This window comes from Triturus cristatus, chromosome 6, assembly GCF_964204655.1.
Source record: "Triturus cristatus chromosome 6, aTriCri1.1, whole genome shotgun sequence".
NCBI lineage: Eukaryota > Metazoa > Chordata > Amphibia > Caudata > Salamandridae > Triturus > Triturus cristatus.
In genome coordinates, this window is record NC_140589.1 from 788,895,240 (window position 1) to 788,918,088 (window position 22,849).

The 22,849-nt window shown below is 40.6% G+C and overlaps 1 protein-coding gene across 2 annotated transcripts in view; it reads left to right on the forward strand.

Annotated features, from left to right (window-relative positions):
• LOC146817881 (uncharacterized) overlaps positions 1-22,849 on the forward strand; it is a 415,767-nt gene that overhangs the window by 89,480 nt on the left and 303,438 nt on the right. For both annotated transcript variants that reach the window (XM_085611368.1, XM_085611369.1), the window contains exon 3: positions 18,247-18,343. In XM_085611368.1, coding sequence (XP_085467494.1) covers positions 18,247-18,343 — 97 coding nt within the window. The remainder of the gene's footprint in view (positions 1-18,246; positions 18,344-22,849) is intronic.

Here is a 22,849-nt window from a genome sequence, read left to right on the forward strand (position 1 = left end):
AGCCAATTTGGACGCTGACATTCCTAATAACTATAGGCCAATATCTCGACTCCTTCCGGCCAAACTGATAGAGAAAGCCATAAACACCGAGCTCTCTCTTTACATCCAGGATCACGATGTACTAGATTCCTCCCAGTTTGGCTTCAGAGGCCTACATAGCACTGAGACAGCTTTGATCACAGCCGCAGAATATGTCAGAGCAACTTTATACAAAGGAGGGAATGCTAGCCTAATTTTACTTGATCTTTCTGCAGCGTTCGATACTGTCAACCATCAACTCCTGATCAACCGGGTGTTCTAGATAGGTGTCGGAGGTACTGCTCTTAGTCTCCTCAGATTTTTCCTCTCTGACAGTGGAATGTAAGGCCACATATCTCCCTCTTTCACCCTTCCCTGTGGTGTTCCACAGGGGTCTTCACTGAGTCACACTCTTTTTAATCTGTACATTACACCTCTGGCCTTACTAATCAAAGGCCTTGGCTTCTCGGTTGTCTCCTACGCTGACGACACCCAGATTGTGGTGTCAGTCACAGAGAATGCCGACAACACAGCTAACTGTTTCCACAACTGTATGCTGCAGATAGGGAAATGGATGTCTACCAACTGCTTGAAACTGAACTCCTAAAAAACAGAGGTGCTATTGATGCAGCGCAGAACGTCAAATTCCCTCTTCGGCACAGACCAACTACCTCGTCATTCAATTTACTCACATACCTTCATTGGTGGGGCCCATAACACCAATATACTTACACTCGGTTGACCTGTTTTCTGAGGGCAAATACGTTTCAAAAAACGCTGACATGAGAGGAATACCTCTACCTCATCTTTAACACATTGACATTAAACCTAAGATATCCCTCCCATATGGATATAGATCATTTAGTTGAGTTGGAACTTGATGATTTACTCGTTTACCTTTGCTTTATTACTTTTCTCTTAATCTTCTTCTTCAAATAATCGACACAACACATTTGTCAATTAATCAATTATACTTTATCTAAAAAAATTGAAGGAAATGTTAAAATCATCATCAGCATTTCAGAGCATCATATTTACCTATTCTGGCTAACGTCATCCTCTAAGTCAATCAGTCAAAGAGAAATTTTCTGCAAAGTTTAGGCCGCAATTCAGTCTCTCATAGATTCAGGATAACAGCTGTCCAGCAGTGTCACTGTCCTCTCCGTCAGTATAACGTCAGGAAATCAAGTTCGTCAAAGAAGAGCGAGCCGGTCGTAGCGTCGAGATAGAGCGAGCGATCGAGCGTGCGATCCTACCCTAATTCCCTACCTACTTTTATAATGAAAATACTAACAAAATTGTATCAAGATTGGGTTTAGAGAGTTCTAATTGGTCAATTTTGACTGGCGATGAGCAGTTCTCAGGGTGTTGAAGATGAAGTCAACAAACTTGCTTGTTCCGGCTTTTAAATTGATCCTTGTCTCTTAGTCTTGGACGGGTTCCCGGAATGACCTTGGAGGGTACATGTTCACCCGGGGTCAGGTCCAGGCCACTGTTGCTGGCGGTGACGCATGCGCATTTCACCCAGAACCTCGTGTTGTCAAGCCTGTCAACGTCTAACGTCTCGTTCAGCCATCTTGTATAGGCCGAAATGGTCAACTTAAGCAAAAGAAACACAAAAACGTAATTAAAAGATGGAAATGACTAATAAAATGTTATCCCCTTACTAATACCCATATGTGTGTGTATTTAGCTAGCAGAAGCAACACTCAGAGCGGTTTATACTTACTAAATAAAGCACAAATCACCAATACATCACTTAAAGCAACATATAACATATAATATTCTAAATTTCTACTATTAATATGCGTACACTAGTTAATTCACAATTAATATAGCCATGCAAAGTGCAATTCCCACGTGTATTTCTCTTGTTAATATAGTTGGTGAGTTCCACTTCAACAGATTAATAGTATTACAATTAATTAATTATTCGGATTAATATAAACATGCAGAATGGGGGGGTATACAAAATTTTGTACTACCCGCTCCAGCACACTAACATAACATTTTGTATACTTTTATAGAAATTTTGAATTGATTTCTTGTTTCATTCATATTTCAGTTTCCCCTGTTTCTTCTCTTTTTGCTGTTTTATACATGCAATCTTTTAACTCTTCCAGTTCTATTTCTTCAAATTCTCTTTCTTGTTTCTTATCCCTTCTCCTTAAGTTTTCTCTTTTTATTCTTTTCTGTTTTTTATGCTTTCTACAACAAATACAACCTAGTCTAATTATTAATACTAGAATAATCACACATGTTAATGGAAATAATATCTTACCTATAAATGTACTACCTAGTTTTACTACAAAGTCTTTAATAGCAGATATTTTCTTACCAATCTTTTCCCAAACACCTTCAACCTCCAGTGGTACAATTTCATCATGTAATTCTGTAATATTCTTAATATAAATTTTCAAATCTTTACTTTCGTCAGGAATGTAAGTACAACAATGTTGAACTTTCAGCATTCCACAGACCTTACCCTCTTTTGCCAATAAAATATCAAGGGCAAGTCGATTTTGCATTACCATAGCACGCATGGCAACGATTTCAGTATTTACCAATAAGAATCCTCCAGCGGTGCTTGTTGACAAGCGATCCACTACTGTTGAAAGTTTTCTAATTTTTTTTGCATTCAGAGATATTCCCACTGCGGGTATCAGTGCTCCAAAAATGTCACCTACAATTTCAGCCCAAGATTCTCTCTTACTACGTGCTAAATGATTACCTAAACTATGTACACCATCTTCTCCTCTATCCATGTGAAAAATCTTTGGAAAAACCAGGCCAACATAACATGTGCCATACCAATGGTCTGGCAAACGATAATATGCCTTGTTCCCACAAATGAAATACAGTCCTGGAAAGACTGGATCTCTTCCACCTTTAAATCCCGATCCTCCCATGATCCGGTATGTATCATGGCACTCACTTTTCCCTAGAAAATAATTGTCATACGCCGTCTGATTCCTTCTTATACACAGTTTCCCTTTCTGGGGCCAATCTAAAGCCATAGTTGGACTCGATGCTCCTCTTAAATGTTTCTCCGTTTCTACATCCCAAACCGTTTTCTCCACTTTCCCTTCTGAAACCTTCCTTTCCATTTTCAATCTCCTTTCTTCAACCATATCCCAAAATGTCTTCTCCTCTTTCTTTAAACTACAAGTCAAGGTATTTCTAAATATATATTCTAATCTCAGTTCATTTGTCTCTAAGAAAAATTCACCTAATACTTTTGCAGGTTTAACTTTATTTAGCTTGTTAATTGCTGGTACTTGTGAAAATATAGTATCTACATCTGAAAAATAATATTCTAATTTACCTGTTTGATAAAACAAACTAGCTATTACACTACATGTTATTCCATATGTTACAGGAAGGTGATGATAAGTCACTCCTTCAGATACAGATGCAGGTAATTGCATACAAACGTAGCAATCCCTTACGTCCATAGTTTTTTACGCATTCATACAACAACTTTGAAAACACATTGTTAGAAAAATCTGTTATTGACCTGTCTTTATGTAAATAGTTTTTATCTATTCTAGTTGGAACTACCTTTTGAACCTTCCCTATTTTAGTTATGTTATCACTATGTCCTTCTAATGTATCAACAGTAACTTTAAATGAAATTAGTAGAGCAAGAATACTCCAAAGAAGCATTAATAATCCTGTACAACAACAACACATTTTGCACCATCTTCTAAGAAAGGTACATCTACTTTTGCTACTTTCTCTGTTTGCCATCTTTCTAAAATGAGCCGTGTCTTTTGACTTAGCCTCTTCTACTTCACAACTAGTTTCTAACCCTAGGCTTCTAAGCACCTACGTGGTTCTACCAGTTTTTATTCTTTTTCAGTATCTTATTGTTTTTCCATCAGTAATTTCCTTGTCTTATTCAGTTTGGCATCTCATCATCTTTCACCTTCCCTTCGTTTTCAACATACAGGTTGTCCTGAAAATCCGCTTCTTCTCCAATATCGGACAAGATAACTCTCAGGATTTCCGATTCTTCGTCTTCCTCAACCACTTCCGGTACAACCACCTCTGGATTTCCTTGGCTACCTGCCTCTTCCTTCACTTCAGGCAGGGCCACATATGTCCATTCCGGTGATTTATACTTCTGGTTAGGCTTTCTTGTTCGTTTATTTTCTTAACTACTGTCTGTTCTTCTTCTTTCGATCTTTCCTGACTCGTTACTTCATTCACCTGTTCAGCTCTTGTCGAATTTATACGTGTCAGCCGATATCTCAGTCTCTTTATTTTGTTTGGCCACACTTCATCTTTGGCCGCTCTTTTCAGTTTACTCCCTTTATCATTCTTTTCAGTTCTCCAAGCTCTCTTTCTCAGAACTCGGCCTTCTGGTATTTCCTCCTCGCTTTCCTCAGACTCTGTTTCAACTTGCTTTTTACCTTCAACGAGTTCTTTCTCCACCTCTTTTGTTTTCCCTACTTCTGTCCCTCCTCGAATCTCCGTCACGCAATCTTCCTGCTGACTATTTGTCCCTGCTTCTAACTGGATGTTGGAGTTCCCTACACCTCCTCGGGGGTCTTCCGCAATAATCTTTCCCTCACTCTCTGTATCTGGCACCTGTTCATCTAAAGGTGTTGTTTCAGGTGGAATTTCTCTCAATCTTTCATCTGGTACTTCCTTCTCACGGATTTCTTTTATTGTCTCTCCACTGTCCTTTTCTTTGTTCTTCTTTTGTTCTTTCTTGGATGAATGGGCTCTTTGTTCTATCTCTGAGTCTGAACTGGATTCAGAAATCTACAATCTTTTCCTTAGGGAGTTACTTCTGGGGACCAAAGTTAACCTTGGATCTGTCTCCCCCCTTTCAGAATTTTCGCCTTCTTTATCTTTTGGCTCTCCGTGATCTGACTCAGTACTGGATTCTGATTCATCAAAATACTCCTTTTCTTTACAGTCAATTGGATTTGGAATTCTCAAAGTATGACTTGCATGGATCCAGTTCTTCAATCCAGCGCACTTCTCAGCTGATGTTGTAGTCAAGATGACTTGCCTTGGTTTTCCCCACCTGGGAACCAAACAGTTTCTTCTTCTGTGCACTTTTATCCTTACCCAATCCCCTGGGCTTAGATCATGAGCTGGCTTCTTTTCAAGAGTGGTGGCATCCGCTCCAACCTGATGAAACACAGAATGAACTGCGTCAGCCAGGCTTTTACAGTATTCCAATACCATGTCATCAGTTATTGTCATCAGCTTGTTGACTGGTATAAATACATGTCTCATTGCGCGTCCCATGATGATCTCATGAGGACTCAAACCAGTAGTTTTGTCTGGTATCGATCTAATAGTCATGAGTACTAGAGGCAAGACATCGGGCCATTTCATACCTGTGGCTAAACACATTTTCCCTATTCTGTTTTTGATAGTACCATTCATTTGTTCTACTACACCAGAAGCCTCTGGTCGGTCAGCACAATGCAGTTTTTGTCGTACATTCAAAGCTTCACAAATCAGTTTTATGATCTCATTATGAAAATGCCCTCCTCTGTCTGATTCAATTGTTATTGGGAACCCAAACCTAGGTATAAATTCACTCAACAATAATTTTGCCACTGTCATTCCATCATTTCTTCTTGTTGGGAACGCCTCTACCCACCTAGAGAATAGGCATACCATTACCAAAACATACCTCAATCTGTTACAAGGAGGCATCTCAATGAAATCTACTTGCATCCTGGTAAAAGGCCCTCCCTCTCGGCCTATTGTTCCTAGACTCACCGCTGTCTTTCTTCCTGGATTGTATTGCTGACAAATTAGACATCTTTGACAGATACTTTCCGCCACAAGCCTGAACTTGGCATTATACCAAGTTTGTTTAAAGGACCGAATCATGGCGTCTCTCCCTATATGTCCCTGTCCATGATACATCCGTGCCATGGCAGACATCATGCTATCAGGCATTACTGGTCTTCCATCTCGATAGACCCACACATGATCTTTCTCTCTTGGTGCACATCCTGCTTTTACCCACTGTTTTACCTCTTCCTCTCCTGCTTCTTCCTGCAATTGTCTTACCTCATCCCAGGTTCCCACAGTGTTACTAAACATTGGGAAACACGAAACCAATTCTTTTTCCTTTGCCCGATTGATTGAATTCTGATTTTGTGCACAATACTGTGCCATGTCATTGGCAAACTTGTTTCCAGTGGCAATGTAATCACCACTGCGGCTATGAGCAGCACATTTTACCACAGCCAATTGCCTGGGCAGCTGTATTGCCTCAAGCAACCTTCCAACCACTTCAGCATTCTTAATGGGAGTCCCACTTGAGGTCAGGAAACCTCTTTGCAGCCAAATTTGGCCGAAATCATGGACCACCCCGTAGCCATACTGGCTATCAGTTATCACAGTCACTCTCACACTTTTCCCAATCTTACATGCTCTGGTCAGGGCGATAAGTTCAGCTACTTGGGCCGACCTTACTCCTTTCAAATATGATGCTTCCATCACTGCTGCAACTGTACATACTGCATATGCTGCACTTAGCACTCCATCATCTGTTCGCAAACAGGATCCATCAACAAATATGACATAATCACTTTCTGGTAAAGGGTCATCTTTTATGTCAGGCCTTGGTTTTGTACAAAAATCAAGTACATCCAAACAATCATGATCTGCTTCATCTCTTACCACCACATGCTCCACATCGGGCAACAATGTTGAAGGATTCACATTCACGCATCTCACAAGACTCACATTTGTTGCGCCCAAAATGACCTTTTCATACTTAGTCAGTCGGCTGTGCGTCATATACTGAGTATGACTCCTTGTTAAAAGAATCGCCACATCATGAGGCACAAACACTTTCACAGGATACCCCATCACAATTCCTTCACTCTGCTCCAAACTTCGACATGTAGCAGCTACTGCTTTCAGACACCCAGGAAGGGCTACAGCTACTGGGTCCAACATGGATGAAAAATAAGCAATTGGTTTCCTCAGTTTTCCATGCTTCTGTACTAGAACAGAGAGTGCGCATCCATTTCTCTCACTGCAATACAACTCAAACTCCTTAACATAATCAGGCATACCCAATGCAGGCGCTTCACACAATCCTTCTCTCAATTTCTTGAATGCTGCCAACTCTTCTTTGTTCAAATCAATTGGATCTCTCACATCAGTTCTTACCAAAGGTTTTGCAATCAAGGAAAAATGTCCTATCCATTGACGACAATATCCAACCATTCCCAGGAACATTCTCACTTCTCTTTGGGTCATTGGTGGACTCATTCTTTTTATGATCCTGTTTCTGTCTATGGTTATTTTCCTGTGTCCTTTCTCAATGCTGTGTCCCAAATACTGGACTTCTCTTTTACAAAATTGTAGTTTAGATGGTGACACTTTTAGCCCTCCATCTGCCACATGATTTAACAAAGCTACCGTGTCTACCTCACAAGCTTCACGAGTTTTCGATGCCACAAGTAGGTCATCGATATACTGGACTAGTACTGAATTTTCAGGCATTTCCAGACTCTCCAAAGACTTCTTCAATAGCTGATTAAATATTGAGGGGCTTTCTGTATACCCCTGTGGAATTCGGCACCACGCCAAAATACGCTCGCCGAAACTAAATGCAAAAATTTGCTGGCTGTCATGGTGTAATGGGATGGAAAAGAATGCATGGCACAAATCAATCACTGTGTACCATTCTGCGTCATGAGGAATTTGATATAAAATCACAGATGGATTTGGTACAATGGGACAACATGGTACAACAATTTTGTTTATCTTTCTCAGATCTTGCACTATTCTGAACTTCCCACTAGGCTTTTCAGTCCCATTATCGGTGAATTACATGGGCTACTCATTATTTCTCTCAATATTCCTTGCCTTATCATTTTCTCAATCACAGGAGTAACTCCTTCGATTATTTCAGGAGTCAATTTATATTGTGGAACATTTGGATAACTTACTCCTTCTTTTACAGTTATCTTTACTGGATCTATATTCCTCATCAATCCTACATCTTCTCCTGTGAAGTCCCAAACTTCTGCTTTTACTGATTGTTTCAACTCTTTTGATAGTTCGTCAGGATTGAATAAAGCATAGGCTCCTGTAATCTCTTTTTTTTTATTTGCCAATGTCATGTTATATAGCACATCATCATCAGGTGCGTCAAAGGCTATTCCATCTGGAATACAAAATATAGTGCAATTCATCTTGCACAATAAATCCCTACCTAACAAGTTCACAGGACTAGTATCACACACTACAAATCTGTGCATTTCAGAAAATGTCCCTATACTAACTTTAACTGGTTCTGTAAGGTAAATTTTAATCTGTCTGTTGGAGACCCCAACTACTTGGATCGTTTCATCCGAGAGAGGAAGATTCTTAACATCAGCTGATCTAACAGTTGATCGAGTAGCACCAGTATCAACTAGGAAAGTAATATTTTCATTATTAACTTTTCCATCTACAAATGGGCCTGTCTGGTCTACTTCTAGAGTTGCGCCAAGTACGCACTCTTCTTCCTCCCTTCGGCACCGTCAGTAACCCTCTTCTGAATCGCTTTCATCGCGTTGCAGCCAATACTGCGAAGCAGCGCTAGCGCGTTGCGGCTTATTTGCCTGTTCTTCGTTGTAGAATCCATTCTCCTTACTATACTTCTGGTAATTTTTTTTCTGTGAAAAAGGTGGTTTGGCACTGATTCTGTTGTGTTACACCCTGCTGCTGTCGTTGCTGTTGACCACTCACCTCATTCTGCACCTGCGGATTCAAGGATGAATTTTCATCATTAGCACTTGGTGGATTTTTACACTCGGATTTCCAATGCCCTATCCTACTGCAATTATGACACAGAAATTTCTTTTTAGCTTCCTCAATATTCCCTTTATTTTTCCCAGGATTAAATCTCGGTTTTGACCCTGCTTGTTCCACTAATTGTGCTTCCGGTCTCTCTGCTACTTTTACCTGTGCCCACATTGCCCTCTCTTTTAGTTTTCGCTGTTTTACTTCAATTTCATCACTGAAATATTTAACATGTCTCAATACTTAGTCTATTTTCTTGTTTTGCCAATCTACCGTATGCTGTTTTATCATTTCACTAATTTCTGGACGAAGACCATATACAAACCTGTATACAAAATGACTCAAATCCTTGTCACTCAAATTCTCCACTGAATTGTTTAAAGGCTAAAATTAACCTCTCATAATAGGCATGTACTGATTCTTTGCTTTCTTGATGTGTTCTGTCAATTTTTACCCAATCTGTCTCCTTAGGGGGTACTTTGTTCTTCAAAAATGCCATAACCTGTTCGTATTACTTCATTACCTCAGGGTCTGGAGCTCCTGTCTTAGGATTCCTTGGGTATTCCTGTGTTGGCCAATCTATTACTATTTTGCATTCTGTCCATAAATCTGCTGGTACAATTATATCAAACAGGCTATTCAAATCAATCCACAATACTTTGGATAATTTCACAAATCTGTCTACCTGTCTATACCACTCGCCGGGCTTTTCACGCAGTCGAGAGAAGTCATTCGTAAATGACAAAATATCCTGTCTAGTCCATGGGACATGCACATATCCTCCTCCTGGAATCTCTCTCTCATAGGGCATTCTGTCACAACCTTCTCTTTTTCTCTCATCGGATAGGCTGAAAATGTTTTGTCTGAAACTTCGTCTCGCTTACGATACCATCTGCTCTTCCATTTGTCCATATCTCCCCATTTTCTCAACAAAATAATTATATCCTTAATCTGACCTATTCGTCCTGTAGTATTCATGTTTTCAATGTCTTTTTCAGTGAAATCTACTCGATAGGGTTTCTGTAAGGCTTTTACCTTTTCAATATCAATGCCCATTTCATTTGCCACTTCTCCTAATCTTTCATGAAGATTTTTCGCTCTCCATGTTACACTTTTGCACAGAAATAACAATTTCTCATCTTGGTACGTTTTTAACTTCTCTGTCGGAATAGTTCCTACTATTAATTCTTCCAGTACCATTCGTAATTTAGCTACATCTATTGACTGAGATTCCTTGTCTTTCTTTTGCAAGCTTCTCAACAATTCACTCAACTCCTCTGTAGATGGTCCTACTGGCTTCTCTACATTTCCCTGTCCAAAATCTTTTTGTGTTTCTGACATGGTCTCTATCATTGTCATATGTTTCTCTACACAGTTCTGACCTACAAACGGGTTGTTTGAAAAATTTGGTTCAATCATACTCATAGTCTGTCTCCATGGATTCTCACTCTGACTCACTCTTGATTGTTCAACCGATTTATTACTTTTATAAGGGACTGTCAAACAATGTTCACTGTCGTTTTGCTTGTCAAAAATAGGCTTTACTGGACCTATTGTTACTGGTACAGTTACTGCTTCCAGATTCTTAGTTAATTCTCTTATTTTCTCCGTTAGTTCTAGGGTTGTTTTGGCTAATTCTGCTGAATTTTCTCCATCCAATTTTCCTCCAGACTTCTTTTCTACCTCTCTAGTAGGATTGTTTCTTCCTAAATCTTGGAACTCTGGTTCCGATTTTATGATTCGTACTGTTTCTTTCATTGGGGCACTTGGAGTTAATATTTCTGGTTCTGGTCGGTATGGTGGTGGATTCTTATAGAACATATCATCAAGAACATCATCCTCGGATTCATTCCCTCCATACCCTTTCGTCTCCACATTATGTCTCTTTTCAACACACTTTCGTCCTTCATGCTCTCCTGCAGTTCTTAAGGGAAACAAAGCCTCAGTCATAATTCATTCCACCACCTTCTCATTCGATCATCATGCGTCTCATGCCCGTACGATCTGCCAAACAGATACCTATATCCTCTACCATTTCTTTGTCTTTCTCGGTCATGCATTTCGTCTTCCCATTCCGTCAAGGCTTCAAATTGAGTCCGTCTAGGTCTCGGTTCTAAATTCATCATTTTCTCTCTCAAATTTCTCAAAACAGCCAAATTAAATGAACCATGTTCTGGAAAAGCTAATACTCCGTCCTCCTTTGTATACTTAACCCAATTGTCTAACCAAATACAGGTGTGATATCCATATTTTGCAATCATTAAAGAGGCAGGGGTTTTCGGCGGATGAAGTAACTGTACTTCCCTAGTTTTGACCGGTTTGTCTTTCTTAAACCACTTCTTAATTTTCCCGAACCATGACTTTTTCTCTTTTTCTGGTGGATCGTAAGACATTTTCCTTTCTTTTCGTGTCTCACTAGTTTCTCCTTACAACTGTAACGCTATTCTATCCAATCACAGCGCGACTCACACTAACGCACCAATTCAGAGCGTCTACGTCACTGTCACAATTTTCAAATCTCAGCACGACTCACACTAACGCACCAATAGGGAGCGTTTTACATCACCCTGTATCTCTCCAATCGCAGCGCGGCGCACACTAACGCACCAATCCGGAACGTTCTACGTTTCTGACCGACTGTCCAATCCCAGCGCTGTCGTTCTGACGTCAGCAGCCGCTGCGGCAGCTCCTGCTCCTGTCTACCCCTCCTTTGCAAATCTGCTCAGTAAGTTTTTGTTTCAATTTCTACAATTCTGTTAGTAGCAACATGAAAACGTCTCCATTGTCCTCTTCGCTAACCAAAGAATAGCAATAGACCTTTCTCACAAGAATTCCGTCTTTCCTGAGAGCAGCGCTTACCTCTGCCCTCCTCCGGAATCGTTACTTCCGTTGATAAAGTAGCACATCCCTCTACCTTACCCTTCTAACAAGCATTAGCTAACCGTTGCTCTAGTATTTAAGACACATGGTTGGAGAGCCAATGCTCCTGAGAAATAATCCCAGAGTTTCACAATTAACCTGAATGCTATTTCGTTCACGCACTTTTACACTAGAAAATGTAGTACATTCACACAGAATCCTGTCTTTTCCGAGAACAGCGAACAGTCTGTTCTACTACAGAATTATAACACACGTTAACAAAGCAGCGCTTACCTCTCCTTTGTCCTTCTAACAAGCTCAGAGAGTACCTATTACCTTTCCAGTGATAAGCGTTATCGGAATGCCAGTTGGATTCCTGGGACCTAAGACCAGAATTTCACAGGTAACCTTCGCTATCATACACACTTCTCTCACACAGAAAATGTCTCTAATGGCAACACACGGCGATGTCACCGAATCGAACCCTGACAATGCGTCGTGCAACTTCAATCGTCACACGTTTTCTCCTGTGTACCTACAGGATAACAACAATTCCGTCTTTCCCGAGAACAGCGCTTACCTCTGCTCTATTACGGAACCGTTACAAACTTCCGACTTCCTACATCCCAGAAGCCGTGCAAACAACATAAAACTCAACACGACTCAACATAGAGTGTTAGTACATAAATCAATATCAATAACCAATAATCAATAAGCTATTTACAAGCAATAATCACCAAACCAAGACAATAAAACCATCGTCTTGCTACCAGAAAACTGATGCAGCACGGAAAGTAAAATTCCCCCTTCGGCACAGACCAACTACCTCGTCATTCAATTTATTCACATACATTCATTGGTGGAGCCCATAACACCAATATACTTACACTTGGTTGACCTGTTTTCTGAGGGAAAATACATTTCACAACGCTGACATGAGAGGAATACCTTTACCTCATCTTTAACACATTGACATTAAACCTAAGATATCCCTCCCATATGGAGATAGATCATTTAGTTGAGTTGGAACTTGATGATTTACTCGTTTACCTTTGCTTTATTACTTTTCTCTTAATCTTCTTCTTCAACACATTTGTCAATTAATCAATTATACTTTATCTAAGAAAATTGAAGGAAATGCATTTCAGAGCATCATATTTACCTATTCTGGCTAACGTCGCCCTCTAAGTCAATCAGTCAAAGAGAAATTTTCTGCAAAGTTTAGGCCGCAATTCAGTCTCTCATAGATTCAGGATAACAGCTGTCCTGCAGTGTCACCGTCCTATCCGTCAGTATAACGTCAGGAAATCAAGTTCGTCAAAGAAGAGCGAGCCGGTCGTAGCGTCGAGATAGAGCAAGCGATCGAGCGTGCGATCCTACCCTAATTCCCTACCTACTTTTATAATGAAAATACTAAAAAAATTGTATCAAGATTGGGTTTAGAGAGTTCTAATTGGTCAATTTCAACTGGCGATGAGCAGTTCTCAGGGTGTCGAAAATGAAGTCATCAAACTTGCTTGTTCCGGCTTTTAAATTGAGCATTGTCTCTTAGTCTTGGACGGGTTCCCGGAATGACCTTGGAGGGCACATGTTCACCCGGGGTCAGGTCCACGCCACTGTTGCTGGTGGTGACGCATGTGCACTTCACCCAGAACCTCGTGTTGTCAAGCCTGTCAACGTCTAACTTCTCGTTCAGCCATCTTGTATAGGCCGAAATGGTCAACTTAAGCAAAAACGTAATTAAAAGATGGAAATGACTAATAAAATGTTATCCCCTTAATAATACCCATATGTGTGTGTATTTATCTAGCAGAAGCAACACTCAGAGCGGTTTATACTTACTAAATAAAGCACAAATCACCAATACATCACTTAAAGCAACATATAACATATAATATTCTAAATTTCTTCTATTAATATGCGTACACTAGTTAATTCACAATTAATATAGCCATGCAAAGTGCAATTCCCACGTGTGTTTCTCTTGTTAATATAGTTGGTGAGTTATCACTTCAAACAGATTAATAATATTACAATTAATTAATTATTCGGATTAATATAAACATGCAGAATGGAGGGGTATACAAAATGTTGTACTACCCGCTCCAGCACTATTGTTTGGCAACATCCCATCATTTTAGCGCCCCCATTGGTGGCCTCAGGAAATGGGTCCACTCCCTACTCCTGTGCCAAAGGTGAAAAATCTGGGAATTCAGTTTGATGAAAAACTTTCCTTTGTGGGACATGCCAATGCTATCACTTCATCTTGTTTGTTCATTTTTAAATCTCTCAGGAAGATCTTCCCTTGCATCCCGCTGGACCTGCGGAAAGCGTTGATCACAACTGTAGTCTTTGCTGAAATAGACTATTGCAACGGGCTTTTCCTGACGGCCCTCAAGAAAGCCAAACTACAATTGGGCCAGAACGCGGCTGCCAGGCTGCTGTTAGGGATTCCAAAACATCAGTTGGTATCCAAGTCTCTCCCATCACTTCACTGGCTCCCGGTTAAGAAGAGGGTTGTGTTCAAATCCTTGTGCTTAGCCTTTAAAGCCCTCCACTCCAAGGGACCACTCTCTATTAGGCAACTCTTCTATCGCGGCCAGAAACCTAAGATCGGCCTCTCAGGCTAATCTGGTTGTCCCCAAGTTTAGGAGGGCTACCTGGGGAGAAAAGAGTTTAGCAGTCATGACTGCTAAACTCTGGAATACTATGCCACTTACCCTCAAAACCTCAAACAATCCGCTGACCTTTCGCAAAGTGCTCAAAACCTGGCTTTTTAATAATTACCTCAAATATGTTCCTTCATTCCTCGAGAGCATCGCTGCTGTCTGTGGTTTTGCTACCCTTCTTCTCTTTCCCCCTGGAGCTTCAGTGCCTAGACACCTGCGTATGAGTGCGCTTTAGAAATCCTATTTTCATTTCATTTCATGGTGAGTAGTTTGTGAGTAGAGAGTGAGCTTTCTGAGGTGCAGGACGAGCTGTGTGTTTGTGCACAGGATTAGCAGTGTGTGTGTGTGTGTGTCTGCAGGGAGAGAGGATAATATGTGTAGGGGCTGTGTCCGAGAGGTGTAAGAATGGGGTGAGAGTAGGGTGAGTGGTATGTGAGTGCAGTGTGAACAGTAGGTGAGTTCTGTGTGAGTAATAGGCGGATGCAGGATGAATGATGGGTGGGTGATTGGTGAACAAAAACTGGGTCAGAGATGTATGAGTGGTGTGTGCGTGCAAGTTGGGCAGTGGTATGAGCACAGGGGACAGGTCTCTGAGTTTAGGGACTTTGGTGTGTGAGTGCAAGATGAGGGGTTTTAGTACAATGCTTAAGTACTGGGTGAGTGTGGATAGTGAGCTGTGTCTGAGGGCAAGGTGAGAGGTGTCTGAGCAAGGATGAAAGTGTCTTATTGCAGGGTGAATGGTGTTTGAAAGGTGAGTAGTATCAGAGTGCAAGGTGGATGATGCCTGAGTGCAGGGTGATAGGTGTGGAGTGGACAGGGTGAGCAGTGCAATGTGTAGAGGGGAAGTGGTGTGAGTGTGCAAGGTGTGCAGTATATGGGAGTAGCAGGAGTGGTGCATGTGTACAGGATGAGCGGTGTGGCGTGCAGGCTGGGAGGTGTTGGAGTGTGCACGATGAAATGTGGGAGAGTGAAGATTGAGCAGTCAACATTAGTAGTGTTTTAGTGGTTTGTGAGTACATAAGGAGAGTTGTGAGAGTAGTGTGTGCAGTGTCAGAGGTGGGTGAGTGCGGGATGAGAATTAGGTGAGGGCAGAGTGTGAGGTGTAAGAGTGCAAAGGACATGCTGTGTGACTACAGGGTAAGTGCAAGGTGAGTAAACAGTGCTTAATTTGTAAAAGAGTTTGTGCCGGCAGGGTCGGCTTTAGTGCTGGTGGCTCCCGGTGCAGCAATCTTTTTTGGCACCCACCCCCAATGACCTCCTTCTCCACGGATTCCCTCACTACCACATGCCAGCAGTGCCCCTCAACTCTCCATACCTGTTCTCTTACATGCATTTGTTTTATAGTGTAGTGTGTCAGAGCACTTTACATCACACACTCACATTATACAGAGACAATGAATCATATGAGTATAAATCAATCTATAGGAAATGCTACATAAAACAATGAGGATTACAAGGTGTAGGAATCACATGCCATCCATACTAGTAGGCAGTGTTTGGAGAAGCACAAACACAGGATTGAAAACATACCACAGAGTTTAAGGTTTGGCTTTAATAATAGGGATGTATGTCTCCCCAAATGAGCCCTTTTTAGCAGCATTTGGATACTGAAAGACTAGGGAAAAAAACAACATTTTAACTTGTATCATGCATTTTGTTTGCAGCTCTTTGATGACAGTTCATAGGTCACTGCTCTATATTGAGATTGCAACTGCAAGTAGTAAAAGAATGTATGTGACAAAAGCAGGGACCCACTGAGCTATCCACATAAAATACCATTTTATGATTTGAAGGGTGCACATTCTTTGCAGCAGGCATTTTAACCCTATGTGTTACTTTGTGATGGGTCAAAACTGCCACTAAACAAAACTCCATCTCTCTCGAGCATAAACATTAACCATGTCTTTCTGACATTTTTATTGCTTCCTGAAAACTGTTTGACACACAAGGAACTCCGCAGGAGGTGCTTTTAAACCCTTAAGGTATTTCTAAACTCACCCCAGCTGCACCAATATCACTTCCCTAAACCCAGCCATGCTCACCGATGCCCAGATATCTGCTACAGTTGTGCTATTACAAATTAGCACAGTTAATACCAAGGCTGCGCAGCCTTAACTTCACCTCAGGCCTCTTTAATCCACTACCAGACACTGCTTCCCCTTTTATCTCACTCTTGATGATCCCTGTTTTCTCTCTCTAGGCCAGTTTTTCTGTCTTTCTCTTCTCCCTTCTTTCGTTTTCGTGTGCTTTTCCTTCTCTAGCTCGCGGATGATATCTTATGATGAAAAATAAGTGCTAGTCCCCAAAAATGAATGCCATGTGCCCCACCGGCAACCACTGGTTCAAGTTAAGCACTGTGGGTGAGGGGGAGATAATGGCAGGGTGCTCAGTTTATGAGTGCAGGGCAAGAGGTAAGTGGTGTGCCTGTGTGACTGCAGGATGAACGGAGTGTCTTCATTAGCGCAGGGTGAGGGTGAGTGGCATATTTTAGAGAGTGCAGGGTGCAGCACATTAAAGTAAGACCTATTGCCATTGCCAATACTTGTTAGCATTGTATTTTGGCTGCTTGTCGTGGGCTGATGCTTCTAATGGAATTAAACTACACCTCGCTGAATTGAGACTTTTCTTCGGCTCCGTTCACTTGTTTGTGGCGGGGTTGGAGGCGGTCACTCTGGTGAGCTCGGTCTCAGCAGAGTATCAATGCAGCTCAGCTCTCCTTTCTCACACAGCCTGATGTCTGCTCTGTCTGAGACCGCTCTGCCGCCAGTCTCGCGGCTGCTTCAACTGTCATCTGTTGAGTTCGCTTCTCTGGCACGTGCATGCTGCCGCCCTTCCCTGCAGCTGCTGTTTGCTGGAGCTACTACAAACTAATACAGGGCACGGTCGTGCCGAGCAAAACTATGCAATGCAGCAATGTTATACACTATGACGTACTGTACAGTGTAGTATTATACAACTATTGAGTCCAGTGCAATGCAACACTATGCAAGGCTGAAATACTATACAATAAATACATTACAACAGCGCTGTACCACGCTATATAATATAAATTCTGTACAATTTAATATTATTCACCGTCATGCAACTATGCTATATAGTGCACTTCTGTACATTACAAAGTACTACCAAATGCAAAAATATTATGAATGTAATAATATGCAATGCAGCACAATATACAATCCAACATTATTATAGAATGCAACATCATTAGAGATTGCAGCAATATTATGCAATGCAATACAGAACTGAACAGTGCAACAAAGTGCAGTGCAATCTAAAATCTAATGCAATTTGATACAGTTCGCCAGCCCTGGTTGAATGAGTACACTGACATTAAATTGGTAGTTGTTGTCATTTTTATTACGTCACTGCTCTCACCTATACCCTCAGCTTGTATGATTTCTTAAATCTTGCTGTATCCACCCCTCTATTCATCAGTTAAACCATTCATACATTAATTGACTCATAAACTTGCTTATTCATCCATGCACTTACCCATTTATTTGTTGTGCATCTAGACACTCATTCATTCATCCATCAGCCATTGACATTCTCACTTTCTCCCACTCCCTCACCAATTCACACAACCACACACGCAAATTTGCCAGTTAACAAAGGAGCATTGTCACTTTTAAAATAGCCAGACCTAGTGGCTTTGCTAATGCTTGTTTGTCATTTTGGCTATTTGTCCCAGATCATTTACTAGCAGCTTTGTTTTCGCTGTGGGGCATTTGACCTGATTTTTAAAGTCCCGACGGTTTGCTTCTAATTTTTTTCTAAAAAGGAACCGTAACACTGTAATTCCCAGAACAGGAACACACCTACCGGCTTGAACTCCCCGTGCAGAGGTTAAGCTAGAGTTGATGCACGTCTTCTGAGAAATCCAACCAATGACAACTCTTGTGTTTTGTATTTCTAGGGCGCAGGGCAACAAGAGCAGATAATGATGCAAAAGATGGAGCAGCTGCAAAGGCTGGTCAATGAACAGCAGAAGATTATCACATTGATAAACCCAGGTAGGATATTGGTTTTTCTTATTTCGGAGTCGGTCTGGCCATGCAGAAATATGCCAGCCCACAGAGTCCCAAGTTAAGCTTACAAACGTAACACTCTTTGGGCCCAATTCACAAAAGTAATCTGAGACAAAATCCTAGATTTACGACTTTCGGTATCCACAGAAGGCATTTAGGATTCCTAACTTTACTACTCCTAAACTGAAAAAAATCCTAACTTTACGACTTTCGGTATTCACAAAAGGCATTTAGGAATCCTAACTTTAGTACTCCTAAATGCCTTATGTGAATACCGAAAGTCGTAAAGTTAGGATTTTGTCTCAGAATAGTTTTGTGAATCTGGCCCTGGAGTCGTAAGTGATTTCTGTGAATACCAAAAATCGTAAGTGCCTTCTGTGAATACCAGAAGTAGTAAGTTTAGGATTTTGTTTCAGATTCTTTCTGAAAATCAGCCCCTTTGTGACAGGATTTAAATTGGGGCGAGGGGGTGTCACTTTTACCTACTTTTGCCAGTGCTCTATTGTTACAACTCATTGTAGGTTAAGAGTAGGACTAGGCTCATCGGTTGACCAAATATTAAAATCCTATCACGTTTTTAAGATATCCTCAATCAAAGACATGAAAAAATATAATCACAATAAATTTCACTGTAGATTATTGTTGTATTTGTTGGTCATCCTGAAAACATATGAGTATTTATTGTTTGAAAGGTAGAGACATTCAACCCTATTGTAGACACTTTTTAATCTTCATAATACAATTGCGTTGGTTTTTACCAGTTCAAGTACTGTGAAAGCATAGCTAGGGCTGTCATTTCTTCAGCGATGCAGCTTCATATGTATTAAAAACAATTCCAGAACAGACCCTGCAATTCGCAAAATCACTGGGGTTTGCAACCACAAAAGTTTTTTTTGTTCTATGTACTTACCACTTTTGTGAATAGGACATGCCTTTCTGAATCCCAAAAGGCCAATGTGATTCATTTCCAATCCCAATTAGCAGGGGTTTTAAAGGGGCAATCCCTCCTAATTACGAATCGTAATGAGATGTATCAATAGTGTGCGACCACAAATGTGGTTAAAAACCACTGAAAATTGACTGACGCTGAAACGTCCAACGCCTTCGTTGGACAGCTTCCCGCTTGATATTGTGTCTGCGTCCTCAGTGGGAGGCAGACAGCAGTCCAGACTGGGCAGTCCTGTTCTCTTTATGCAAAAGTCATTCGTTTCTTGCAGTGTATTCTGATGAATTTCATGTTATCATCATTGGAGCAAAAGACATGTATCGGCACCGGCACTTATTTTTTTTTTTACAAATTAACCACTGGGTGTGACCTAGGGACACACGCGTTTGCAAACTATGAACAGAATCAGGCTTGTAATGTGACCTCAGGGTGTTTTCAACAACCGTCGCAGCGGCACTTCCTTTCCACAGCTCCAGCCGTCTGTCGCGGAGATCATTGTATTCAGTACTACACAGAGTCAGCCCTTGCTCGTGACCGCTTTCTTCTTATCTCTGGCAAGGGCTCACAAGAGGGCGGTCTTTTCATCACTGAACTGCGCACTAGTAATAATGACGTGAAATTCTGAAGGGACTTTCTGCTTAGAAGCTGGTTACAGAACCCCAGCAGAACAGAAGAGCAGTAACAGCAAAATGTTATCCCCCAAGAAACATACAACACATTCTACCGTGTAAAATAAGTTTAAATTGTAATTTTAACCTCCATGTGTCTGTTTAAAAGTGTTCTCACTTTCAGCCATTTCTAAGTTTAATTGCATGGTGGGATGAGAAAGAACATAAATGCCTTGGGGGCATATTAACAAGCCAGGCGATAAAATTATCGCCGCTTTTTCGGCAGAAAACTGCCGCTAAAACGGCGATAATGGGCTTGATAATATGCTCTTTGGAATTCCAATTGAAGCTCAGGTTAGATAATTTTATCGCCTGGCTTGTTAATATGCCCCTTAGAAGGTAAAACCGAAGTTAGAAATGTATTTTCACATTTCTATGTAACTACATTAAATTGATGTTCTTGCACAGTGCACTTGCAGTTTGGAGACCACCTATTAGCACTCTTAAACATACAAATAACTCGTGCCTTGATATTCACCTTTGTGTTAAATCCCAGATTTCTGGCGTGTTCCTTTAAGTACATCTGAGACTATGGCCTTGGATTAGCAGTCTATCTTTAAATTTGGACACTTTGTAAAGCCCTGTTTGTATGACTCTTGGAATTATGAGTTTGTAAAATGTTATTACACCTTGCAATTACTGGATACGATAAAACATAGCAGTAGGGTTTTATCCCACAATATATAACAGATATATATAACAGATTTTGGTGCCAAAAGCACCAAAAATGTTTATTTAGCCGTCATTTTTAAGGGCATAGGGGCATATTATCAAGCCAGGCGATAAAATTATCGCCGCTAAAACGGCGATAATGGGCTTGATAATATGCTCTATGGAATTCCAATTGAAGCCCATGTTAAATGTGAAGGACGTCTAACATGGACTTCAATTGGAATTCCATAGAGCATATTATCAAGCCATTATCGCCGTTTTAGCGGCAGTTTTCTGCCGCTAAAGCGGCGATAATTATATCGCCTGGCTTGATAATATGCCCCATTATTCCTGAGAGATGTTATTTATCACACTCCTTGCATGCGCTGATTTAAAGGTAGGCCACTCAAGTAAGCAGGGCTATCTAACAAATACATTCAAAACTTCCAGGAACAACCGTGTAACCTGCAGCTGCACACTGGGCATACTTAGGGGCATATCAACAAGGGCTTTATCTCTGCTTTTTTGGCTTTAAAAGCCAAAAAAGCAGAGATAAAACTAGCACCCTATCAACAACAGGGTGCTAACATGCAAATTTGCATGTTAGCACCCTTTTACTCTACGCTTCCCCTTGCATCTCTAATGAGATGCAAAGGGGGCGTTCCAGAGTAAAATAATAGGAGAAATGTCGCTAAGCGACATTTCTCCTATTATCAAGAATATCGCTAACCCTGTTAGAGACAAAAAAAGCAGGGCTAACCGTGGTTAACGCTTCTTTTTTACGTCTGGTATTTTTCTGACTTAGCCATGATATCCTATGTAAGGTGGATATCATGGCTAAGTTTGTCTGTCCCTATCAACAAGCTAACGTGAGATTATCGCTGGGTTTCCAGCGATAATCTCACGTTAGCCACTTAGCACCAGGATTTTTATCGCTATTGAGATAAGCGTTGCTAATAGCACGCTATCTCAGCAATAAAAATCGGCGCTAGCCGGCGATAATTATCCGAGCGCTAAGTGCGCTCAGCGATAATTATCGCCGGTTGTTGTTGATATGCCCCTTGGAGTTCTAAAATCCCCACCTCTTCATATGTCCCCAAGTTGTGGGCTAATTTCTCCTCTCAACTAAGACTTGCTCCCTTCTTGTCGTGCTTTGGGAAGAATCTAAAAACTCAACTTTTCACTGTCTTCCTCTCACCCATGAGTGGACCTCTCTGATTCCTTTTTTTTTTTTTTTTGTTTTTGAACAAAACTATATAGGAAACAATTCAACAGAGGTAATGCACAAACAATCAAAACATTTCGGTTCTAATTCCCTATTGGTTGAATACGACAACTAATACACATATTTTTTCCATTAACTCATTTTATTTCTTACTTTCTCATTCTTATTTTTATATATATGTGTATAGCTTTTCTTTGTACATATTCTGTATCAAAATCATTATGTCATATCGTATTCGTGTAAACATTTGTGATTCTACTATACAATAAAATACCAATAGGAGACACAAAAACAATGAAAAACAAAAAACACAGGAAATAATTATTGGTTATGGCTAATGCTTGATTCTACGCGCGTTTCGGCGATCAGCCTTCTTCAGGTAGCCATAATTCTGATACCTCCTACAATAAGAGAAACAAACTATAATTGTCTGTACATACCATAACAACCTAAAGTGCATATTAAGAATTCTAAAAAAACCTTATCCTTATTTACAACTATTTACAAACATATATCCATTTTCATTTTAATACCAATTCCTATACATATTATCTACAAAAGACTATCTCATTCATTTCTAATTCACCTTAGCGGTCTACAGTATTCCAAATACAACCATTACAGGTCCTGAGTTGAAAAAGTTCAAAACATTCGGGTATTTTAAGTGCTTAATATGTCTCTTCAATCTGTATGAGATGGTAAAGTCAATTCATCTATTATTTATCTTGTTTATAAGGTTACTTAAGTACTCCTTTTTTCTAATTATAAATGTTTATAATTTTCTCGTGACCTGGTTTGAAATCTATATAAGACAAATATTATAGCGAAAATGTAAATGAAGTTCATTGGGATTCTATTTACTTGCTATACATACACTCGTGTCTTCATGTTTTATTTCATTACCTTATTACTTTGTATACATGCCGCCGACTAATTCTCACTATCTGGGGCGTTCTGGCAGGTCTGTTCACTTAGTACCGGGATGTTTTCTCACCGTTAAT